This window comes from Schistocerca nitens, chromosome 3, assembly GCF_023898315.1.
Source record: "Schistocerca nitens isolate TAMUIC-IGC-003100 chromosome 3, iqSchNite1.1, whole genome shotgun sequence".
NCBI lineage: Eukaryota > Metazoa > Arthropoda > Insecta > Orthoptera > Acrididae > Schistocerca > Schistocerca nitens.
In genome coordinates this window covers 55,198,746-55,211,858 of record NC_064616.1, presented here as the reverse complement: position 1 = coordinate 55,211,858, position 13,113 = coordinate 55,198,746, and the positions used below count along the sequence as shown (strand labels likewise).

At 38.7% G+C, this 13,113-nt stretch overlaps 1 protein-coding gene across 1 annotated transcript in view; it reads right to left on the bottom strand.

The window, feature by feature from the left end:
• Nucleotides 1–3,384: 3,384 nt before the first annotated feature.
• The window catches only part of LOC126248016 (hippocampus abundant transcript 1 protein), a 120,912-nt gene continuing 111,183 nt past the window's right edge, over nucleotides 3,385–13,113 (bottom strand). Inside the window, exon 12 of the mRNA XM_049948600.1 lies at nucleotides 3,385–3,700. Coding sequence (XP_049804557.1) covers nucleotides 3,603–3,700 — 98 coding nt within the window. The 3' untranslated portion in view covers nucleotides 3,385–3,602. The remainder of the gene's footprint in view (nucleotides 3,701–13,113) is intronic.

Below are 13,113 nucleotides of genomic sequence, written 5' to 3'. Positions count from 1 at the left end.
TTAAGTAGTATGAGAACAAAAGCACACTTTGCACACAGAGACCAAAATGTTGGATGGCTAAAATAAAGTGTGTGCACATAACACTGAGACTGATCAGTATTACATCTCTATAAATTCATCTTTATACAGGATAGTTGCACAACCTCAGATGTTCAATATAAAATGTCAAATCAGAAACATCTTCCACTGTCTATATTTCCAATTTTATTTTATTTTTGCGACCACTTTCAGCATTACACTATGCCATCTTCCAACATGTAGAAGTATCCCATCGATTGTACAATGGAAATACAGGCCAGACAACATGAATTTGGGAGTGGTGATCAAAGGGATCGCTTTGTTAGAAAGAAGTCTATGGATACCAGTGAGTGTATTATGGTCCCTATTTTGTTTGTACAAGAGGTGGGAGTCTTCCTACACATCGTTCAGTGTAACGCCAACACTGATAGTAAAAATAAAATAAAATTGGAAACATAGATGGCTGAAGATATTTTTGATTCAACATTTCATCAGTATCCTGTCACTTTGGTTGCTCACAAACACTGTTTCTTAGAGACTTACAACTGATAACACAAAAAAGAAAATTTCCACATATAACACATAAAATGTATTTTCCTTAATATGACATTTTTCTTTCTTCTATTGGTGCTTACTTTTTGTACTTACACTGTATCCATTATATTCCACAACAGTCACAATAAAGTGATGGGTGTGCAATAACAGTAGAACCTACCTCTTTTTACATTTTAGACTACTGCCTACTCCTTGTTTATTTCCAGGTTGCTTATAGGTACAAATAATTAACTTGAATAAAAGTGAAGATGGTTTTAGAACAGAGGCCTCCTTGTAAGATATGGCTGACACAATACAATGTCTAGCAAATTAACACCTTATTATAAATGGATGCCACACTGAAGTGCTGTTATGTGCTTCCTCCTAACAAGGGAACCTCCCCATCGCACCCCCCTCAGGTTTAGTAATAAGTTGGCACAGTGGATAGGCCTTGAAAAACTGAACACAGATCAATCGAGAAAACAGGAAGAAGTTGTGTGGAACCGTGAAAAAAATTAGTAAAATATATAAACTGAGTAGTCCATGCGCAAGATAGGCAACATCAAGGAAGATGTGAGCTCAGGAGCGCCGTGGTCCCGTGGTTAGCGTGAGTAGCTGCAGAACGAGAGGACCTTGGTTCAAGTCTTCCCTCGACTGAAAATTTTACTTTCTTTATTTTCGCAAAGTTATGATCTGTCCGTTCGTTCATTGACGTCTCTGTTCACTGCAATAAGTTTAGTGTCTGTGTTTTGCGACTGCACCGCAAAACCGTGCAATTAGTAGACGAAAGGACGTGCCTCTCCAATGGGAACCGAAAACATTTGATCGCAAGGTCATAGGTCAACTGATTCCTCCACGGGAAAACAAGTCTGATATATCCTATATGACACTGGTGATGGCATGTGCGTCACATGACAGGAATATGTTGCTGACGCACCTAACTTGTACACTTGGCGAATAGGTAAAAAGATTCTTCTACCTTGCCCGATTTAGGTTTTCTTGTGGATGTGATAATCACTCCCAAAAAAGTGATGAAAACATAAGAGTTTGTCACATAAACTGAAAATAAAAAATTAAACTTTTCACTCGAGGGAAGACTTGAACCTAGGACCTCTCGTTCCGTAGCTGCTCTCGCTATCCACGGGACCAAGGCACTCCTTGACTCCCAGTGTCCTTGATGTTGCCTATCTTCGCATGGACTACTCAGTTTGTATATTTTACTAATTTTTTTCATAGTTCCACACAACTTCTTCCTGTTTTCTTGATTGATCTGTGTTCAGTTTTTCAAGGCCTATCCACTGTGCCAACTTATAACTAAATCTGAGGGGGGTGCGATGGGGAGGTTCCCTTGTAAGTATAATGCTCCTGAACTGTGTCAAGTCTTAGACTGTTGACAAACCTTGCATTACATAATTTTATGCAAACAATGCCTATGACTAATATTTACAACACAGAAAGTAATTAGATGGTGGAAACACGATGCTAAACAAATGAGCACATCATGCCACATTAAGAAAAATTAGTGCAAAGAAATATTAGGCAGTTATTTATTCCCAGGATGCCAATTTTTATTTTCTTACTGAACAATAAATGCAATGAATACCACAGTGTCTTCATATGTAAAATCGTCTTACAATACGTTTTACTGAAAGCGGTAACGTATAATACAATCAATTATAAAACTAGTAAATCAGTCTCAAAATGATTTGTTTCTTATTATACCTGGATTAAAACCCAAAAAAATGCTCTTTTTCTCCCAGTTTCATTCCATCAAATTCCCATTCTTTTCAAATCACTGCAGCTTTTTAACTACAATTTTACTACATAGACACATCTTGTGATATCACTCACTACTTTATCATTTTCTTGTACGTACAATGGAAGAGTCCTCTTCTAACACAACAAATAAGATAAATATACCGCAGTAAGTACAATAACAGCTTTGGTGGTAGTGTTATCGCAAACTAAACTCATCTAATTTAGGGACATCCACCTACACATCACCACTCTCATATCATTTAAATACTGAATGACTATTAGCATTTACTGTTGTGCACACTTGTCTGACATTTCTTTCATACCTGAAACAAACACACCAAACTATGAACAGTATTTAAATGGTGTATACAGAACCTGCCACCTGAACTGCACATTATATCTGTTCTGTGGGTTGCAATCAGTAACTTCAGTTCTCCTCTCCAGAGGGCAAATGAGGAGGTAAGTACTTTCACTTCAGACAGACCGTAAATAACATTATTTTTTTTTAAATTGGACTAAAGCCAACAACAACAGTAATAACAACAGCCGCAACAACAACAACTTCAACAACAACAACAACAAACAAAGAAAAAGAAGTACAGGGATCATTAAAACCACTCTGAATTTCTGCTCAAACATCATTTTGTACTACACAATACTGTGCTCAGAACATATTACATACAATATCATCCATTTTTACTTTCTGTGCAAGTCCCAACACAAAACCCGAAATTTTCACTTTTTTGTGAAACATTACACCTAACTTCAGTATGTACACCACAGTAGAAATAGTTTCATACACACCAGCTACTTTGTTTAATACACATTAAAAAACACTTTGGTGCAAAGACCACATGACTCCACTTGAATCAAAGTGATTTGACTTTCTTCAATAGGCAGGAAAATTTCTCATATATTGTATAGAGAGCCAATCGGTCAGTCCAATTCACTCAGTGTCAACCACAGAATTCACGTAACAACTTTGTTGTAAGTAGACTCACCATGTCAGGGCTAATAAACAGTTCTTGAAAGTTTTCTTACAACAGTTATTTGCCATAAAACATTTCCTTGGTATAACGAACACAATATGTATTCATTATTTTAACACAAACAAGACAGAAAACAATTACAATTAACATGTAGTGTAGTATTCAATACGAATACTGTACACAGGATAGTGATACAACAAAATTTTATGTGTTTGGAAACAGACAAACAATTTATCTTCTGTAAAATCAAAGAAACAGTACTAGTCCTTGCACCAAAGCCATCATCTTTTTCTTTCACTTATGCTACAGGATGGCAGAATTGTCAACAAGTGGTGACAGAGGACTCACTCCATCGTGCTTTTTGCTACGCTCTACTTCATAATGCACCTCCATTGAAAGACCTGGAAAAAAATTAAATTTTGTCATTATATCCAAAAAGTAGAAACCAGAAGGTTGATATGGTAATAATGAGTAACTTCTGTGTTTTAAATATGAGTGCTTTTTTAAAAATAGGAGTAATGTAGGTTCTACATCTTCTACTGCTTCTATTCAGTGTAGCCCCTTGTAAAATAAACCAAATGAAAGGGCACACACATGAACTTAAGAACAGTGTCTGCAATGTTACAGACTATGATGCCAGTACTAAACACTATGATGAAAAATCATTATTTATTAAAGGAATTGCTGGAATAAAGAGTCAATAAAAGTATTATATTATTACTTGCAACTGTCAATTCAAACTACTGCAATTCACAGAGTGTTATACAAAATATAAGACCATTTATTGTATACTATGCTGTAAATGAGTAAAGGGCTCTCAATAACAACACTGTAAGACCTATATAAACCACAGATTGACGGTGATTCCTAGATTACAGACACAAATTTACAGCTGTTTCCAGTAAGAACTATCTGTCACAGTGATTCCATCACTGAAACGAGATGAAACAATAAAAATGGTACAGGAACATGGACTTCTGAATAAACAAACCCTATTTCCAAAGTATTAAACGGTGAAACTGAAGATTTTGCTGCTGCTAAACTAAAAGAAATTTCCATAGCTATACCAACACAACTATCATATTTCTTCTGTACTACAGTTTGTGGTGTAGTTAATAGGAGTGTTGGCACCAGCTATCAAGACCACAAAGATGATCCTTGCTATTGGAACATCGCTGGCCACACCAGTGAGAATGAAGTAGCAAGAAACATCTACGTAAGTTCTCTGCACCACTGATGGCAGCCTGTCTCAAAATATGCCAACACACGGACACAAGGGCAGTTCTATGCCGGGCTAAGTTCCAGTCAACACCTAGTCCACAGCAAGTAGCGAGAAGAGTACTGTGTCTGGCAACAACAGAGTTAGAGGCAATCAATTAGACTCTTCAATCTGCAGGTACTTGCATATGTTTGTGGACTTTATCCTTAACAGTGATACGACAAAGGGTTTCCATTTGTGACAACCAGTTACTACACAGCCCACAACCAAATGTTCATTCTTGCCACTCTACCCAATATGATGTAGTCACATTTCCTTTGAATTATTTTTTATGAATATGGGATTATTCACCAATGAAACTGCTGCCTGCTTCACAGATCATTTGATAAACATCCTCTTGAAAAGTTTTCTCCTCAAAATTATTTTCTTTCATAGTGTGTTAGTAACATTATGTTGCAGAAAGATAAAGAATGAACAACAGTATAGCCAATAATTTTCTAAATGTGTGAAAGCCATCTAGCCCATCACTGAAACTAAAGACCAAACTGCTGAGGTCATCGGTCCCTAGGCTTACACACTACTTAAACTAACATATGCTAAGAACAAAACACACACACACACACACACACACACACACACACACACACACACACACACACACACCCGAGGGAGGACTCGAACCTCCAGCGGGAGGGGCCGCGCAATCCGTGACATGGCGCCTCAAACTGTGTGGCCACTCCACGCAGCAAGACAAATTCCGACATTGATAGAACAGAATGATGAAAATCTGCTGATTTATAATGAGAAATGAATGAAGTAAACTCTTTAACTGCAATTTCACAGAAATTTTATCTAGAAAAATCAGAACAAAACATCAATTCTAAAATTACTACCACAAAGAAAGATTGTAAAGAGAATAAGTTAGATATTGAGGAAAGAATAATATAAAAAGGACAATGACATCTGAGGTAGCTACCTTAAGAAAGCGCCTGATTAGTGAGAGAATGTCAATATCTTTAAGCTAAATTTGCACAGACTGAATCTTCTTGAGAAGTATGAAGAACTACTAAAATATCTCTTGATGTAGATATTGTTCAAGCCGAGTGTAGTGAATTGTGAAAAACTGAAATGGAAGCTCTAGTACCTACATCGTTTAATGAGTTGTCAAATGATTTGCATGCAGAAGTAAATAATATTGATCAAAAAGAAGACGCCCTACTGCAAGCTATGACAGTGAATAAAGAGCAGCAAGGAATTTGGTTTCAAAAGCCGAAATCCAAAGTGATTTACAAATCTTGCAAGTGTCTCACACTGAGAATGGCTGTAAGTTTTGTCAGCAAAAATATTAGAACAAGAATTGATAATATCCCTGATGCGCCCACAAAAGATGATGGAATATTCAATCCACTGGGAAAACTTCAAGAAACAAAAGTATGGAAATTATTTGTCATTGGGACTACATCTGAAAACAGAGCTTACAGGACATGGAAAAAGTTCTCCTCCAACTAACTTGGCACAAAGACAGATAGCAGGTAGCTACTACCTGGTGCAAGTCTTTCGGTTTGACGCCACTTTGGCGACTTGCGCGTCAATGGGGATGAAATGACGATGATTAGGACAACACAACACCCAGTCCCTGAGCGGAGAAAATCTCCGACCCAGCCGGGAACCGAACCCGGGCCCTTAGGATTGACATTTTGTCACGCTGACCATTAAGCTACTGGAATGATGAAACCAGACATCATGTACTCTAACAATTGGTCCCCACTCTGGTTGACTTAGCAAATGTGGTACATGAAATTATACAAGTCAATAACATTGAGCAAATAAGTAACAACATAAAAATTAAGGACTATAGAGGGCAAAATGCCAACACTGTTTAAGAAGGAATGAATATGGACATTTGTGGCATATTTGGGAATCTTATTAAGCAGGTCAAATTTAGAGTCTCTTGCCACCCAAGAAGTGAAGGTAGAGTTTGATGAAGATTACAAGTAGGAAAGTGGGAGTATTGAGCAGGCTTTCATCACAGAAAAATGTTTAAATAATGAATCTTTATTATGCGGGTCCAAATCTGACATTAATTCAAAGTTCAAATTTGTCCAAAAGCAGTGATCACTGACATGACTCAAATAGTGTAATCAATTATTACAAGAAAGATAAAAGCAGTCCTGAAAGGGCATCACATTATTACTGCCATGAGGCCATATGCAAAACTGTGGTCCATTCACGCATGCATAGGAATTTAGTAATGAAGGAGTCATTTAATAAGTAAACTGAATGTATGCTTGAATTATGTACTGCAGACAAATTTGCCAGTCTGGATAAAACGCTCCAAACTGATGGCAACAAAGATGTGTGTGCTCATTGTGATTCATGCTTCACTCAAAGCAGATATGTAAAACCCTACTGGCAAAACAAGCCCCTGAAGAATTCATGAATAATGTTGTGTATCCGACTATTATGTTAGAATCCTTTGGAATGAAAGTACAATCTTTTGTAGATGGCAGTACTGGGGTATGTGTAGCTTTAATTACAATTATGGAGAGTGTTCTACTTAAGAAGGCACAAGTCATTATGCCTGATATAAACATCCTCATGATTGGCACTGTTGACACAAGGAGCACTGCAATTAAGCATGAACTGCAGCCCCTGGTACACTTAAGTGCTGTAAGAAATGAACAAGATATCATGATCATACCGGGTCCAAGTACAGTAGCCTTAACTGGTACGACTTTTCCAAAAACCATCGAGGAATAGCCAAGATCAGACATGTACTGTCTCTCATATCTAACAAAGCAAGATCTTTTATTAGCAACTAGGTATTTTAACTACCACGATTAAGGACAAAAATGTCAAGTTTAGCTGATCCATTAAAGGAGAGGACAGGGTTATCAGTGAAGAAATTTTGAAGGATATGTTGAACGAATAAAAAAAGTACATTCTGATCAACCAGTGATGGTGAACAGCTTCAAATACAAATCCAGCATTAAAGAACATACTCATTTCTGTCCATTGCCATGTCCTAATCCTGTTGTACGGAAGGAGGCATTCGATAAGGAAATTTAATGTCTGCTTGAATGAACTACGGTAGAAAAGTCTGCTAGGTATACAATAATTTCCTCTTGGCAATGCATGTGTTTTGTTCTCAATGACTGTAAGTTGAATGAGATTGTGGACAGAGAAAATTATCACAGGGCACTGAAGAGCTCTTACAGAAGTTCAAACGTGCTGCTTTCCTCAAGTATTCAGCCATATTCAACTATTCCATAAAATTTGGGGTGTGCAGCCACATAAATTCAGCTTCTTCTTATAATATTTTGGCTGAATACCATCCAGCCATCTTCAGAGTGAGCCGAGGTGACTAACGCCCCAACACTTGCTCCATCCTTTTAAACTCGAGGACAGAACCACTGTGTATACGCAAGGACGGAGCAAGTGTTGGAGTGTTAGTCACCTCTGCTCACTCTGAAGATGGCTGGATGGTATTCAGCCAAAATATTAGAAGAAGAATCTGAATTTATGTGGCTAGATGCCCGAAAATTTATGGAACAGTCTTTATGCCACGAAAACATGAATATGCATATTCGCCTATGTCTATTTTTCACAAGTTATTCTTCATAAGTCAACATCAGACGTCAATGAGTATATAATCGAGTGACATTTGACATAGCTGAATTTCAACTTGTGTGAAGCCTCATTCATAGGCCTGAAAATACTGACTAAATGGCTAATGATGGAGAAGACAGAAGAACAAAAAACGAGTCAAAATAAAGGACAAACCAATCAATCTTAGTTTTAATGGAAATTTTAAATCTACACTGCAAATACAGTGTGTCCCAGGTCTGTTATGACTGTGGTTATGAAAAATAAAACTCATGGATTATGTGTACAAAATCACTGTTTTTATTTAAAATACTTTCCCCCTGAATCAATACACAGCTGAAATTTTTTTACAAGTGTTCTGAAACAGCCACTGTAGCCCTTCCTTGGAACTGCATTTAGTAGTACAGCTTTCTTGGATGTCCTTAATTGCACTGCAACAGTGTTCTTACTTGCAAACTTCAATTTTGGGAACAACCAAAAGTAGGCTGTGGTCTAATCTGGTGAATACAGTGGCTGATCCAGGACTGTAATTCATTTGCTGGCCAAAAAATCTCACAAAATCATCATTTTGTGGACTGGGGGGTTGTGGAACAGAGAGCACAAACCTGCCTCTCGGTATGTGGGTCAGATTCGACGTATTCTCACTCTCAAACACAAAACTTAAAGTAAAGTTTGATGTTGCCTTGATCCTCCACTGCCACTGTCCTACAAGTGTCCGACATGAGCTGTTACATTTTCGGCCGTGATGCCTGCTGCAGCATTTTACCTTCTACATGACTGTTGTTGAAACTTCAAGGATCACAGTGCCAGAACTTACGACAAGATAGCATTGCAGTTTGGAAATTCACTGAAGCTGTCCTTACGGAACTGGGACACACTTTGCATCTATGTATACACAGCAAAGTGCTTTGGTACCTATCACTCGTAATTTTACAAAAAAGCTTTCCTGATATTCCTCTATGTTCCTGTATGTGTTCTTTCTGTTTCCTCTAAACTGAACTTCTCAGTAGGTATCAGATTTCAAACATTGGGCACTATGTGGTGCAGGCATGCCGAAGAAGAATGTATGGTATATTTCTTTTGTTGTGGAGATTTTTGGTGCAACATGTTTTTGGCATAGAGGTTCAGTTTCATCAACTTAGCTACGTGTTGCTTGCACAATGACAAAACTGTTTGTGAGTTACTTCATGTGTCTGATAATAGTGAAACTGATTTTTTGGAATATGATCTTGCAGATGACTCAAAGAATGATGTGTATTACGTTCAAAAAGAAATTTCGGAGAGTTTACGTAAGATATGTATGAAAATAAATACTAAGTATTTTCATTTGCATTTAAATTTGAAGAACTTTCACTGCATAACTCTGAAGTGATTTTATATTTAAATACAATTTTTTGATGGAGAATCAGAAAAGGAGGACAGATATCTAAACACTTGAGAGGCAAGTGGTAGTGTTATTTCTCAAGAAATTACAAGGGAAGAGCACAGAGGACGAAGGACAAATGTCTGGTCTCTGAGGATGGTTGGATGGTGACTGATTGTGTGCCAGAAACTGCTGTATGCTGACAACTCTATGAGAACCTTGTGTCACTATCTGCAGTATATAGTTTTAGAGAGTCTGAGGCAGGCACAGCTTGTAATTAAAGGCTCTGAGGTGGAGCCACCCAAAAATATACATTAAAATAAATTTCTAAACAATGCATTACAGAATTTCCATTATCACAATGTATTTCACATATTTCCTACATTGATTTAAATAATACCAGTCAACGTTTTTGGAACTGTTTGTATGTAATATCACACAACGTTTTTCAAACAGGTAGTAGCTAGTCTTAAGGCTGTGCCTTGAAATCCTGCTTAGCTCAATGTAGCAGAGGTTTGGGGGCGTGGCTTCCTCAGAGTACAGCTCTTATCGGCAACCTGAAGGCTCTTGTGTTTCAGCCTAAGGGTTTCCTACCAACCTGCACACAATTTTGATGTTCCACTGCTTACACCAAAAGGGAATGAACACCACTATTCGAATAAGTTTGCAAATGTCTCGCCAGAGTGCAATGGAGTACGGTAACAAAGTATCACCATATAGTGAGAGTTTCACATATGATTAGAGGAAAAAGCACATGAAACATACCCCTTGCCGAAATATGTCCTGTCACTTTAGTTTCCTTGTTGGCTGACTGTGGGTAATGTGTTATTGGCAAGTTTATTTTTGTGAGTGTCCTATGTATGAATTTAGTGAGTTTTACTTTCTTGTGAATAACAGCAGCATACCTAAGTTCGAAAACAACACAACATAATTCAGTGTGCAATGTATTAGGTAAAATTGTAGAATGTGGAGTTAGGACGAAACTGAAGGAACTTGGTGCATCCAGACCCGATGTAAACATGCATCAAGAATAAGAACTGTGTAAATCCAAGAAAGGATTTGTTTGTTAGTTTGTTTTGTTTTAGGGCACAAAAACAACTAGGGTCATAAGCACCCATGTCAGAACTGTAGAACGCAAAGACAAAGAGAGGAGTTAAAAATGACTACATTTTAATCCAAACTGGCGGAAGAGAAGACAGCTAAAAACATGTATGTGGAAAAAGGTCTATAAAATATGCTACACAGAAATGGAGGCCATGAACTAAAAAATAAATGGCCTTTGCCTTATTGCAACGATGGATAAAAAGTAAAATGTGGTCGACAGCCCATGCGGTGTTTGCTCAAATGGCCAATAATTCAGACAGTAAACACAAACGAGAATGTAAATGGTCAAAAAATGGGCATTCCCTGAGGAAATGGTGGACCGTCAAAGGTTAAGCACACTCAGTATAAAGTGGTGGGGGAGCACCACTCAATAAATGACGATGGGTAAAAAGACAGTGTCCAATATGCAACCTAGCTAAGGGGGTCGTCCAAGCTGCTGGGAGAGGCTTAATAACCCAGAGCTTGTTCCTGTGAAGGAAGGTCCAGTGGTGATGCCAAAGTGACACCACTTACTGACAGACGGCAACATCATCAGAGTGAATGTACGAACTAACGGGCTGAGGTACGAGGACTGCAGCCTTGGCAGCAGCGTCAACGGACTTGTTTCCTCTCAGACCAACATAACCAGGAACCCATATAAACATCACAGTGGCTCTATCAAGAGTAAGTGTCAATGATGAAGGCACACCCGACACCATGGTCAGTTCGAGAGGCATCAGTGTACACAAAGGTACTATCGCGAAATTCTGTGCGGAGGTTGTTAAACTGAAGGCGACAGAGCGAGGCTGGAGTACTTTCCTTAGGAAGCAAATGAAGGCCAAAATGAACACGGGCTGCCCCACAAAGCCAAGGTGGTGAAGGGTTTACACCCACCAGGAAAGCAGCAGGAACGTGAAGTTAAGCTGCCGGAGCAGGAGCCGAAACTGAACTCCAGGGGGTAACAAAGAAGAGGGACATGCCCCATACTGGCAATCAAAGGAGTCATCGAACAAGGAGGCATAGAATGGATGGCCACACATGGCAGACAAATGGCATGCACATCTGCTGAGGAGAAAGTAACGGTGGTAGGACAGCAGTACTTCGGCAGCTTCTGCAGACAGGCTCTCAACCGGGCTAGTATAAAAGGCGCCAATGGCCAAACGGATGCCACAATGGTGGATAGTATTGAGATGGCATAAGAGGGACGGACTTGCAGATGCATAAACAAAGCACCCATAGTCTAGTTTCGAACACACAAGGGACCGGTACAAACGGAGGAGGGTGGTTCGATCTGCTCCCCAGGAAGTAACATTGATGACACGCAGGACACTGAGGGACTGCGTACAGCGGGCTGCCAGGTAAGACACGTGGGAGGACCAAGAAAATTTCCTATCAAGCAGGAGCCCCAGGAATTTCATAGTTTCAATGAACAGAAGAGCAACAGGCCCAAGATGTAAAGATGGTGGAAGAAACCAGTTATGCACCAGAAATTCATACAAATGGTTTTGTCAGTGGAAAAATGGATGCCACTGTTGATGATCAATGAATAAAGACAATCAAGACATAGCTGGTAACGCCACTCAATAAGAACAAGTCCATGGAGAACTGCAATATGGCAAAATTGTCATCGAAAAGGGAGCCGGAGATGCCCGGCAGGAGACAGGCCATTATAGGGTTTATGTCAATGGCAAAGAGGACGACACTCAGGACGGAACCCTGAGGCACACCGTTTTCCCGAATAAAGATGTCCGACAAGATAGAGCCCACACGTATCTCAGTCTTTTAAAAATTTCTGAAGGAAACTAGGCATGCGGCCTCGGAAGCCCCACATGTAGAAAGTACAGCCAAGAAAGGGTATACACACAATTTTAAGAGAGCACTGTACTCTGCAGCTGAGTAGTTGTGTTTGGTATATCACTTAAAATGCAATCGTTGTAACACACATGTATAAATATAACAAGTATGTTACATAAATTACCATGGCAATTGCTCAGGTTACTCATGTCAGTTAATCACAGCATAAGATCCTTGACATCATGGAAACATCACTGTTTCATCATGTGAACTCATAAACACCACAGTTTCAGTGCACAAAACATAAAGTGTCAGAAGTTTAGAAATGAAAATACATTAAGTTTGTAGCGAAGCTAACATACACCACATTAAAAATCTCTTAGAAACACATCTTTTAGTACAATTTCTTGTGGTAAAATGTCACAAAATGTGATGTTGAGGGATAAATGAGCTACCTAGAGAATTTATTTTGAGGTAGATTTTGATGTTATTTAGTCGTCGATTATTAAATGGAAAGAAGATACAGTATGTAAACATATGGCTAGAGTGTAATAATGTCCCGTCCCCCCTCCCCAGAAATCTTGGTTGTGGTGATAGACTGATCTGTAGATTAGCCTGAGATCTAGGTTAGTTCCGATCAATAAATGTTTCAGCCTTCCCCAGTATGGAAACCACGAGCTGCACTCGTGATCATAACTACTAGGTGCTCAGAACTAATAACTGCAGTTCAAAATGTTTTTGTGATTGTT